Here is a 12626-nt window from a genome sequence, read left to right on the forward strand (position 1 = left end):
AATTAAAATTGTTCTTAGTATGAACGGTTTTTAGTATACATTTTGATAAATAGTTTTCACTTTAGGTAAAATCTTTTACTGTTTATAGGGTTTTGGTAAAAATGCCCTCTTAGTAGTGTTGCTTAAATATTATTAAAATTGGTGCAAAATATCCATAAAGTAAGTTATGAAATGTCGTGTGTTGGTATATAAAGAAATTAGGTGACAAAAGAGAATAAAGTATTAGATAATCATAAACTTGAAGACAAGCGAGAATAAATGTGATGATATAGCACTGTGGTATTGTTCTTCTGATCTATTTCCATGAAGCCATTATATTATTATAAATTTTAATACATATGCTGAGGCTTTGTTTTTAAATCCATTATTTTTTTTATTTATACACTCAACTTGCTTTGCTATGCAGGATCATAATAACACCTTCTCCATGGAATGTAGAAGCAGTGGTAAATGAAGTCTTTTAATTACTTTTTGATAGAGCTGAAACTTGTATTTTAATACGTTTCTGTATAGATATTGCAGAGGGAAGTCTTTTTCTGATCGGGAAATCTTGCATAAGTTTTATTTTTGTCATTGAATGAGAGCAAAAAACAGTGCTCAAGCCATCTACTTTATGTTGTCGAGTTTCTTTCTTTCTTTAATGCAACTGTGTGTATTATCTTTACTGAATGTTATGAAACATTTTGACACTGGCAGATGTGAATAGTTTTGTTTCTTGGTCATTTTAAGAACCTTTGATATCAACTTTCATTACAAGTCGTTGACTATTTTAACTGAATTGAAATCTTTTTCTTAATGATACTGTTTTTTTCTTTTTAGGTACCAAACTAGGGCTGAGCAATGGGCGGGTTAGGCTAACCCGAAGGTTATCCCATAGCCCGCCCATTTATTCATAAATGGGCATGGGCTAACCCATAACCCGGTAGTAGCCCATTTAGCCCATATTAAATGGCTACAGGGCAGCCTCGTTTGGGCTGACCGGGTTACGGGGTAACCCATTTATTTTTTAAACTTTTTTTCAGTATAATTATTTTATAGATGTAACCTTATGAAGCTGTCAATAAATTTTGCATGCCAAATAGCAATCAAATATGAAATAACATCAACCATATTCAATCACACAACCTCACTTAGATTCACAAACAATTAAAGTCTGATAAAATCATAAAATAGTCACAATCATAAAGTCTCATAAACTTTGAAAGTTCCAACTTTTACCTAAAGGATAAAATAAAAACTTAAACAAGCATGAAGGTTTTGATAAATATGAATGAGAAACAATACCATCAATTAAATGAAGAATAAAAATATTTTAAAAACTTAAAACTTAAATGGGCGCGGGTATGGGCAGCCCAATACCTTGCCCATAGCCCCAACCCGTTTAAATGGGCTACCCCGTCCATTTAAGCCCGCCCGTTTATAATCTCTTATTTGGGCTAATTGGGCGGGCTTAAATGGGCAAAAAATTTTCATTGGGTCATGGGCGGGCTAGTGGGTAATGGGTTTGTTGCTCACCCTATACCAACATTGGCACCCTTCGCATATGAATGAAATGAAACCAAATTAAAGTGTTGAATCGGATGGCCATAAATCTTTTAGAAAGCAGGCGGCAATTCATATGTGAAGGAGGAAATTCTCAATCAATCCATGTTCTGCTATCGCTATCAACAAAAATCAAGTACAGTCACTTTCCCTGGATGGACATTTTGTGGGCCAAAACGAGGTTTTAAGCAGTTGATAAGCCCGATTGGTTATATAAGAGTGTTTGGGATAGTTTTTGGACATCCCACTTTAGCTTCTAATCGCTGATCAACCGTGTGTTTATTAAAAAGCTACAAGAGAAGAACTTTTTAACAGTGGTATCGTGCTTATACTGGACCGTTTGGAATTGACTGGAAAAAAAAAATACTGGACTGTTGCAAAATTATTTTCTTGTCAGATGTATTTTTAAAATTATTTTCTTGTCAGATGTATTTTTATTTTCACATTATATTTACAATATTTTTTATGATTTCTATGAAGTTTTAAAATTTAATTTACTCTTTCAATTTGACTTCTTATATTAAATTATTTAAATTTCACTATATTATGTAAAAGCATTTTTTTAACCATGTTTCATTATTTATTAAAACTCATATCTATTTTGGTAATTTTGTAACCAAACTTATTTTTACTCAATTATAATCCAAATAACTTTTTACCAATCTTATTTTTACAAACCAACTTTTCTTCCAATCCAAACATGATTCAACTTATCCAATTTAACTTTTACCTTACTCTACCTTTTTAATAAGTTACTTTTCCAATCGTTAATCCAAACGGACCCTTTGTCATGTTGGGATCCATTTACCGAAACCAGTTTTCACACATGATTCACATTACATTGCTCTATCGAGATTGAAAAGCATAAGTAGATTGAAGATTTGTGTGCCTAATAATAGAACTGATATTAAGATGACTTAAATATGATCATTTTTGGCAAATAATAGAGGATAGAATTTTATTTCCTTTTTTCTGTCAACAATGTTAGAATTTTTTTAGTTCGTTATTATGTGATATGGCATATTTATCCAAATACTACTATTTATGTATATGCTGCATTTTTTAGAAACTTGTTCGGGCTAAGTTTGAACCTCCATCCTGACACTTATTTTTTAAAATAAAAAAGTGGAACTCGCACAGCCAATATTATGATCTTATCTTTTCACATGCATTCAAAATTATAATTAAATACCCTGTTTCATTTACTTTTGCCACGTTTCCTACCTTTTGAATGTTTGGAGCGAATTACAATTAATTTTTTCCGCTCTTTGGTATCCACCCCTTCCATTTTTTTAGTGATAAATTTGTATCCAATATTATGATCTTTTTTTTTTTTAATGTACGTTCAAAATTCTGATATTTATATGGTATATTCAGTACTTTGATATTATTTTTTAGTTACATCTAATACCTTAATTTTTAAGGAGTTGAATGTAATAAAAATAAGATTAGGGTGCTATATGTACTTTTACCTTTTCCTTTATTTCACATCTCCTTTTAAATAAAAGTAATTTTTTTTACAAAATCTACTCAAATTGTTTTTATTGAGAATGAGATATAGAATAAAGGAAAGGGTAAATATGCATATAATATCCTAATCTTATTTTTGGTGCATCCAACATGTTAAAAATTAAGGTGTTGGATATAACTAAAAAATCGTATTAGGGTACTGAATACACCATATAAAAAAACATAATTTTAAATGTCGCTTTTATTCTGAAAAAAATGGAAAGGGTAGTAGTCGGGTAGATATGAAAGGATAGAAAATTAATTGTAATTTTGTCCAAGGTTCAAAAAGCCAAAAAGGTGGGAGGCGGAGCTGAAGCAAATGAAACCGGGTATTTAATTGTAATTTTCATCAAAATGAAAAAGGAGAAGCTTGAAGTCGTTCCCCTTGTTTACTTAAAGTTTAGGTGTCAGAGTAGAAGTCTTTGCAAAAAAACAGCATATCCATGTTACCGTTTATAGTATTTGGATAAAAATGTCTATGTTATACTCATCGGAAAACATCAAAGACACCCAAATTTGGAAGGAGCTGAAATGAGGGTCCAGGGAGGGAGGGACGGAAGGGTAGATTTTTGGCTACCGGTCAAAAATTTCTAACCAAACGCCTCCCCTAGCCTCCCCTCAAACCAATCAGGCCAAGTACCTCAGTGGCATGGAAGTAGCTTGGGCGCATGTCGAAGTCTGAGTTTGCGAGGACAAGGGAATGTCAGGTGTAGCTACCAAGCTTTGTGTAACCAGTGGTGGAGGGATAAATATATGGAAGTAGGGTGGGTGCTTCTCCAAGTCTGAGTTGCGAGGATAACGAAATGACAGGTGCCGCTACGAAGGTTTGCGTAACTGGTGCTGGAGGCTTTCTGGCTTCTTGGCTCGTTAAGCTTCTTCTGTCCAAGGGCTATTTTGTTCATGGCACCGTCAGAGAACCAGGTCTCTTTTTTTTCTCCTTTTCCTCTTCCAGTTTCTGCCCATTCTGATTGTCGTTTATCCTATTTTGGATTAGGTCGATTTCTTTTTTTTTTTTTTTTTTTTCCTTTGCATGATTGATGGCATTGTTTGGATGGACTGTTTTCTGTTGCATGTCTTGCCCGAATGCATAAGTTTATGCTTTTTTGTTCAATTAATCAAAAGATTGAAGTGTTTTTACTTACCCTTGCATCAATTTCTTGAACTCCTCATGTTTGATTAGGCAATAAGAAGTATGATCACTTACTTAAGTTCGATGGAGCTTCTGAGAACCTTAAGCTTTTCAAGGCTGAACTCTCAGATTACGAGTCTCTTTCTCGGGCCATTGCTGGTTGTAGAGCAGTTTTCCATGTTGCTTGTCCTGTGCCTGCTACAGCTTTATCCAATCCTGAGGCAAGTTTTCACTCTCTGGGTTACGATAAACTGAATTCCTACTACTACTATCGTTTTATAGAATATTTAGGACACTTTTTGCTGTGCAAGCTAGTTTCATCAGCTGAAATTGCTTGTTTTGTAGAACACGTATTTGAGATTTCAGTGTTGTTTGATGGAAATTGCTTCCCAGTTGCAAAGTGAAAACAACCTCCATATTTCATTTTCTTCAATATAGAACTTGTATGTGGAGTGACTCCAGCTAGCGATACCATGTGATTGAAGACACTTCTGTTTTGTCTCTTGAGTGAACTCATAATGACATTTAGGCTGTGTTTGTTTGTCAGTCAAACCAATTGAAGTCTTGGATGTTGGGTTTCGTTTGAGAGTTGCAGTATTGAGAGCAAGCCTCCTGTGATAATTGGCACTTAACTTTTCCTATATGTGTTTTGACGTTGTAATCAAAGTTTTCTACAGGTAGAAATGATTGAGCCTTCTGTGACGGGCACTATTAATGTCCTCAAAGCTTGTCTTGAAGCAAAAGTGGAACGGGTTGTCTATGTATCTTCTCAATTTGCTGTTTCCACCAACCCAAACTTTCCCAAGGATGCAGTGTTTGATGAGTCCTGTTGGTCTGATAAAGAGTACTGCAAAAAAACAGAGGTCTGAAGCTGTGGACTTCTATCACATATTAGCTTTTGGTTTGGATCTGTTATTGGCCCTTCATTTCGAAAGTAACATTGAGCCTGTTTGGCTCAGCGATTTGCAGGCTAGAAGTTACTTTTTTTTTTTTTTTAACAAGAAGTATGTTTGAAACTTTGCAGCGTTTGGATGAGCGTTGGATCATTTCGAAAGTAACATTGTCTTTAATGGGGCATAGCATACTATTTTACTTAAAATTTTTATTTGGTACCGGTGCTTGGCAATTCAGTTGCTCATATATCAAGAATATTTCCTTACTCTCGTCTCATTCATGATTTAGAACTGGTATAACCTATGCGAAGACCGAGGCGGAGTTGCAGGCCGTGGATTTTGCCAGAAACAATGGCTATCGCTGGTAACTATTTGTCCTGGTGTAGTGTTCGGGCCAATTTTGCAGGCATCCACAGTCAACACAAGTAGCTTGGCCCTCCTCGTTCATTTAAAGGTGCTAGTTAATGCTGATGCCTTGTTGTTTTATACCTTAGAAACAACTGTATTGGATGTCATCTTAAGACATGCAAGGTTTTATTTTCACAACAGAATGAATTTAAGTTCCGTTTGGCACGAACATTGAAAATAAAAGATAGGGATTGGGATTGCAATTGAAAAAATCATTAAAATAATATTTAACATGAGTAATTACTCGTTACATGGGATTAGACAAACCCATAGAGGTGAGATTGGGGAATACCATTTCTCCCCATGGTATTTCCCAATCCCACATACATGGGTTTGGTTAATCCCATATAACAAGCAATTTCTTATACTAAACACTATTTTAATATTTTCTCAATCCCAATCCTAATCTCTAATTTTCAATGCTTTCTACCAAACTGGACATTAGGGTTGGCAATTTATTCTTCGGCTTCTTTATTGCAATATTTGTGTAAAACTGAAGGTCTCGAGTCCGTGGAGAATAAACAAGTGTGGTTAGTTGATGTGCGTGATGTAGCTGATGCAACACTGATGATTTATGAGAAACCTGAGGCAGAGGGCAGATACTTATGCACTGCACATGGTATCATGCCAAATGAAGTGGCGGAGAAATTAAGGCGTATATATCCAAACTATGCCTACCCTAAAAGGTAAGGTTTCAGTTCCTGGGGTTTATGAAAACACAGGAAATATATGCTCTGGTTTCTGTTCAGTATTTGACAGATTCTGTGTCTGCTCATGTGCATTTCTATTTCACCTTGTTTAATTTTACAAGTTTTATTACTTCTGCAGCTTTGTTGAAGTGGGTGATCGCATAAAGTTGAGCTCAGAGAAATTGCAGAAGTTGGGTTGGAGATACAGGCCACTGGAAGAAACACTAGTTGATTCTGTTGAGAGCTTCAAGGCCGCAGGGCTTCTGGAAGCCAAATGACTTTGTTTCTCTCTGTCTCGGGTATGCTTGGAAGAAGCAATATGGAATGTGGGTGTATGTGTATATTCTAGCGTAAGGCAGTGGTTGTCATAATAAAGTCTTGCCTGCTTGATGGGAATGGATCAAGACGTGAGTAGTAGTCTAGGGTTTATTTGGGTTTAGCTCAAAATAAGTTCAAGTTGACCGAAAGTGACTTTCTAGTCCTTGTATATAATCTTTTTATGGTGAATAAAATTGCTTTTTTATCAAAAGAAAAGAAAAGAAAGAATGCATTTGTTTTAACCAATTTTGAAAAAGAAAAATATGTATTTTGATAAAATAGAAAGGAACAAATTAACAAAACGAAAAGAAAAGTTGAATGCTGCTTCTTTTTTTTTTATGCGCAATAAAAAAATAGCTCGATAGTTTATTTATGATTAGGTGCATGAAAATAAAAAGCACGGTGTATGATTATGGTGCCCCTACCATAAAAAAGAATCAAATAATTGGTTGAATCCATTTGTTTCAAATTTTAAAAATGTTACTCTATTTTTAGATTATCAAGAACACCATCAATACCGGCCTGTTGGCCCAGTGGTGTGGGTGTGTGCGTGGGTGAGTGTAATGCGGGTTCGATCCCGCCCTCCTGTAACTCAAAAAAAAAAAAAAAGAACACCATCAATAATCATGAATGATATGATGTTCCTTGCATCCTAAATATAAGAATTAATTAAGGTATGATTTTTGTCCTAAATGTAATAGTATTAATTTAACTCATTTTTCTCCTATTTAGTCTTTTTTTTCCCCAAACTAATTCATCTAATCCATAAATTTATATACTCCTATAGTCCTTAATATACAACCCAATTAATTAATTTGGGTAGATTGTGGATATTAGTTAAATTAGTTAATATGATATTTTTTTTAAGACACGGTAATTATCTTCCTTAATTTCTTTCCTTTTTCTCCTACTTAATTATTATTAAGGTACTTGATTATTGTTAAGAAAATATCAATAGAGTTAATTTAGAAAAAAAAATTGATAAACATGTGAAATAGGTTTTACATATAAGATTAACATTCACTCTCAAATTAGGTCATATATTAGGGATTGAAAGAATATAATGTAATGTTATATAGGAATATTTTGGAAAAATCAAATCACCTTTGTCAAAATTAAGAAAATTATTTAAATTTCTTAATTTATTTAAATTAATTAAATAACTATTATATTATATTAAAAATTGAATAAGTTTGAACCAAATATAAATTTTTTTTTAAATGAAACAAACAAATCAGTACTAAGGATGGTAAAAAGCTTTCCAAGCAAAAAAAAAAAACACTTTAGGGTCTGTTTGAATTGAAAATAGAAAAGATAGCTTTTTTCAATTTGATTTTTAAAAAAATTAGGTTGGATAAAAGATAGATTAGATAATGTGATTTATATTTGAATCGACTTTTACAAAAGTTGGTTTGTAAAATAGAAAAGTTGTTAGGATTATAATTGGATAAGTAAGTTTGACTCGTAAGAATAACTAAAATGGATATAGCTTTTATTAAATAATAAAAAATAATTCAAAATATGAAGTTAAAAAAATATAATAATTTTAAATTATTTTAATAGGAAGCAGTTATATTTAATGAATAAAATATATTTAAATTACAAAATGTAGTAATGTAAAAAATTTTTAGGCAAGTAATGTTACATAATCATTGAATGATGTACTTTTACACAATTTATGTAGATATAAAATGAAAAATAATATTATAAATATTATAAAAATTTTGTTAAAAATTATTTTTATTTAAAAGAGTATTAAAATAAATAACTAAAAATCAATTGAAAAGCATAAAATATGTAATGAGAAGTATGAGAATGATATAAATATAGAGATAACAATGTCTTTTGATTTTGAAAATTTTTTACATAAACATAAGCCATAAAAATTACTTATAATAAAAAATGACGGCAAACATGATACTCCTCCGGTCCTAATATAGGACCCAATTGTTGAGTTGGTTTTGGTTCTAAATATAAGACCAATTTATCATATTTATCAATTTTCTCTAAAGTACCCTTATGGATACTCCCTCAACCATAATCAAGTAGAAAATGGAGTTGAGGTATTAAGAAAGATGATAGGTATTTTAGGAAAAACATGTCACATTTTTTATAATTAATTAACTTACTTAACTTCCTTAATTTAATCAAATTAGTTAAATGGATCTTATATTAAGGATCGGAGGAGTATTACTCAATTCCACTTTTGCTCCCTCAAACTTACTTTTGCCCTCCCTAGTAGCTTAACCAAACAGTCCCTCCCTCTCCTCCCTTGGCTCCCGGGAAATAAGCAATCCGCTGTTCGTTCCTCCTCGACTACCAAACAGCTCCGCCGCCGGGAAACCCCACGTTTCTATCTCCCTCGCTGAAGTTTCCGTCATCCAAAGTGAATGGCATAGAGCAAAGCTGAGAAATTCTCAAAGATGAAAACCTTTGATTCGACAACACCCTCGTCGTCGCGAACCGGCGATTCCCGACCCCACAGCTCGAACTCTAATTCATCTCCATTGCCACCATCAGTGTTCAGATTATGGAGGCCAGCTGCGCAGCGAAATCTCAGGAACCAATGGTCCAAATTATCGTCTTTTAGGAACCAATGGTTGTCTCTTTCTTCTGCTGGAAGATCTCACGCAACTTCTCTTGTCAATTCTCTTCTCTCTCAAAGGTAATCCGTAAGTAAGTAAGTTCAATTCTTCTCATTTTGGTAACTCAGTTTCGCATCAGAAACTAGAAAAATGAGACTCTGCCGCTGAGAATTATGAAATCTTGTGTACTGTATAATGTATGTTCGGGACTTGTTTCGGTTATGACTTTCATGACTCACACTTAAAACCGTTTTGAAAGGGCGGGAGGGAGGGGTTTTATTCACTGCAAGTTTTATCCTTTAGAAAGGACAAAAAGTGTTCCTGCTGTGATCACATTCCTCGATTCTGCTAGTTTTTATTTTGACAGAGTAAAATGATCAGAGGTTTTTGTCTCCAGGTTTCCACCTTTAATTGGTATCTACAAATAACGGTTTTTTCTAATAAAAAAAGTTAATTCTCTGATTGTTTAAATATATGATTCGTCTAAGGTGCTTGTAGTTATGCTCTTGTTTCATAATTGATGCAGGTACATGCCTAATATGGACTTGGGTGTTTTGAGCGATTGGCCTGATATAAGAAAAAGAGCTTGTTTCAAACTATCAAAGCAGCAGGTGGTGCTTATTTATATCGCGTTGGTAAATCTTGCTGGAGCAATTTGAACTTACATTAAATTATATTGGAGGCAGTTGCAACCGACACCATTCAAAACTATCTTTTGATTTTTAGGATATGTTTTTTAAATATAATGTCAGAATTAATAATACACATCTTACAACAATTGATTATTATTTGTCTTTGGTGAATTCTTCCAGCATGATATATTATTGTTCAGTGTAATTTATAACTTCTGTCATATTTTTATTATTTACTGCTGCACTGTTTGTGTCTGTTTCAGGAACTTTTGAGGTGCCAGCTATTGTCTACGTATAAGGACATGGTACATTTGCTATCCTTTTGTAACTGATAGCATTATGAGCTTGCAAAATAATGTAATGAACAACCATTGTACATGTTTTATTGTGCTTGATGGTACTGGATAGTTTGTTATGGCAATCATGCGCCAGATGTTACTGAATTGATTTATTGTGCATGTTTTATTTTTCATCCAATTTCAGGTGGCTGTAGTTAGTGACATTATCAATACTACCAGATCAATGAGATGTTTCTTTAAAGGAGCAAATAATAGTCCACTACTACAGTTTTCTAGTTTTTCTGAAGACAAGAGTGATTCTGGAGATGGTGGTGGCGTCCCTGTATTTTCATTTTTATCTATTGCCTCTCATGGTATGACTTTCTGATCCCCTTTGAAGAGAGGGAGAGAGCGAGTTTCTCAAATTATATGATTTCTTTAAGCAAATTATCAATTCTCAATGTTCTATGCAATTATGCATTGTCAGGCTATCAATTCTGAGGTCAAGTTTCCGTTGACAGAGTTATAGAATCTTGAAACTTCTGTGAATGGTAAAGGGAAATATATTGGATTCATCAATAACTGCGTGAGAACTGTTGAAATTGTGATTAGGAGCTCTTATTACTCATAAATGATGGGTGCTAAATATGAGAAATTAGAGTCTAATGATAAAATATGTTTGTTGGGCTTACAAATCAACATCATATTGTCCTTATTTGTACCCAACAAGATGTGGAGGAAAATATAGTACAATATATTATATGAGACATTTGATTTGCGCAATATACTAACTATAAAAGTTACGACTCTTGAAATTTCTCAGAGAAATTGGCTCAGGAGCTTGTTCAAATGTTTAAATGGGAGCTGTGTGTGAAGGTGAACTCAGCAACTTGTCTTGCGAGATATATATATATATATATATATATATTTTGCCCCATTTCATTTATGTTTTCTAACTGTCTGCCTTGCTTTTGTGTTATTATGGAACTTATTTTAAATGGGCAGCGGTTGCTTATTATTGAGTTCTTGTCCATTGGTTATGACATCTCACAAGGAAACCAACTAAATTGGTCAAATGAGCTCTATGCTGGTGAATTCGACCACTTGCAGAACTGCAATCTTTACTGTGAGGAGACCTGTGGGCCAGTCCCTCCAAGACTGAGGGATGGGAAAGCTAACATGGAAGCTCTAAAATTTGACAACCAACCTAAACCTGAGGTTTTACAGGTAGTTAGATATTATATAAATCGATAACAAGTAATATCTTTCGTAAGACATGATTATTGTGGTATGCTACATGGAGCTTCTTGCAATAGACAGGCCCGAATCTAGTTTGAATCAATTAGACAAGGCTAGGGATTTAGATTCTGGTTTGCATTTTATAGCCATGTGCTTTAATCCTATGAGCTCTAAGCCCCACCTCTCAAGTGAAGTAGGAGAGAAGGTGTTCCCTATATTGTAATTTGAATAAAACAGCCATTTCATTTTTCATCCTTATTATCTAGAGTACTACCCCCAATCCTTAATATAATAATCAGTTGACTAATTTAAGCAGATTAAAAAAATGAATTAAGTTAGTTATTTGTAATAAATATGTGTTGGCTTTCTTAAACTACTTTTGCTAATTATGTGTATTAGCTGGGATTATTGTTTCATAAAATCTTTAACATGTGTAGCTATTACAAAGGTTATCTTAAAAAAAATAGATAAATATAAGAAACAAAATGAATTGGTATCTTATATTTAAAACCAAATTGAATGTTAAATTAGTTTTTACCTTAAGAATAGGAGGTAGTAATAAAAATTAGTAAGCATCCAAACTAAAGTTTAAAACTACTCTTTTTGGTCCTAAATACAAGAGCTAATAGATAGGTTAGCTTTGGGTTCAAATATAAGATACTAGTTCATTTTATTTTCTAAATTTATTATTCTTTTCTTGAATTCACCCTCATGATTATGCATATTAAGAAGTTATCCAACAGGAGCACTTTCTAATGCAAATGACTGAAAAAGTGTTTCAGAAAACTAACACATATTGTTAATAAATAATCAACTTAACTAATTTTTTTAATATATACAAATTAATTATTTAGCTTCTATATTTTGGATCAAAGATAGTAACATGTAGTCTTTATACGAGTTTTTGCAGATTTATTTAACGACATGGCTTGCAGAAGTGAACATAGACACTAACAGGTATGAAGGCAGAAAATGCATGGCATGATTGTATATGAATAATGCTGATCAATGTACGTTTGAACTCTAAATGCATCCTTGTCTGCCTCCTTTAGGGTGGACGAAATATTTGCTGTTGTTGGGGAGGAAATGCATGTTAGCATAATCTGAACGGCAAAGTCTCCAGTACAGCCATTAGAAGCACATTTGGTCAGCCAAACACAACATTTAGCCATCCCGAGACTGGACTACAATAGGAAGGTAGAGCTGAGTTGACTTAGACATACTACCTTCGGTTCTTAAATACTACCTCCGGTTCTAATTATAAGAGCTAGTTAACTAGTTTGAGAAAATTAAAGAAAGAAGTTAAGTTAGTTATTTGTAATAAATATGTATTGTTTTTCTTAAAATATTCTTACTAATCAAGTTTATTAGCTAAAACTACCATTATTAGAAGGATTACCTTGA

The 12626-nt window shown here is 33.2% G+C and overlaps 2 protein-coding genes across 2 annotated transcripts; both read left to right on the forward strand.

The window, feature by feature from the left end:
• Positions 1 to 3623: 3623 nt before the first annotated feature.
• LOC114724293 (cinnamoyl-CoA reductase 1-like) lies at positions 3624 to 6678 on the forward strand. The gene is made up of 6 exons (XM_028910618.1): positions 3624 to 3972; positions 4232 to 4401; positions 4858 to 5043; positions 5363 to 5545; positions 5989 to 6167; positions 6310 to 6678. Exons 1-6 carry the CDS (start codon positions 3855 to 3857, stop codon positions 6446 to 6448), a joined length of 975 nt encoding a protein of 324 aa, XP_028766451.1. The 5' UTR covers positions 3624 to 3854; the 3' UTR covers positions 6449 to 6678.
• A 2069-nt stretch (positions 6679 to 8747) lies between these two features.
• LOC114724304 (uncharacterized) lies at positions 8748 to 12514 on the forward strand. Its single transcript, XM_028910636.1, has 8 exons — positions 8748 to 9153; positions 9600 to 9684; positions 9969 to 10010; positions 10189 to 10357; positions 10807 to 10859; positions 10989 to 11210; positions 12133 to 12179; positions 12275 to 12514. The coding sequence occupies exons 1-8, from the start codon at positions 8912 to 8914 to the stop codon at positions 12327 to 12329; spliced, it is 915 nt and encodes a 304-aa protein (XP_028766469.1). The 5' UTR covers positions 8748 to 8911; the 3' UTR covers positions 12330 to 12514.
• The last annotated feature ends 112 nt before the right edge of the window (positions 12515 to 12626 follow it).

This window comes from Neltuma alba, unplaced genomic scaffold (genome assembly GCF_004799145.2).
Source record: "Neltuma alba isolate B1F8T4 unplaced genomic scaffold, ASM479914v2 tig00012184_pilon, whole genome shotgun sequence".
Taxonomy (NCBI): Eukaryota; Viridiplantae; Streptophyta; class Magnoliopsida; order Fabales; family Fabaceae; genus Neltuma; species Neltuma alba.

Excerpts from the sequence above, each read along its gene's own strand:
- LOC114724293 (XM_028910618.1), top strand. The coding sequence starts at position 3,855 with ATGACAGGTGCCGCTACGAAGGTTTGCGTAACTGGTGCTGGAGGCTTT. Across the intron at positions 5,044-5,362 it reads AGTACTGCAAAAAAACAGAG|AACTGGTATAACCTATGCGA; the intron begins GTCTGAAGCTGT and ends TTCATGATTTAG. Across the intron at positions 5,546-5,988 it reads AGGTGCTAGTTAATGCTGAT|TCCGTGGAGAATAAACAAGT; the intron begins GCCTTGTTGTTT and ends GAAGGTCTCGAG.
- LOC114724304 (XM_028910636.1), top strand. The coding sequence starts at position 8,912 with ATGAAAACCTTTGATTCGACAACACCCTCGTCGTCGCGAACCGGCGAT. Across the intron at positions 10,860-10,988 it reads AATGGGAGCTGTGTGTGAAG|CGGTTGCTTATTATTGAGTT; the intron begins GTGAACTCAGCA and ends TTAAATGGGCAG. Across the intron at positions 11,211-12,132 it reads CTAAACCTGAGGTTTTACAG|ATTTATTTAACGACATGGCT; the intron begins GTAGTTAGATAT and ends GAGTTTTTGCAG.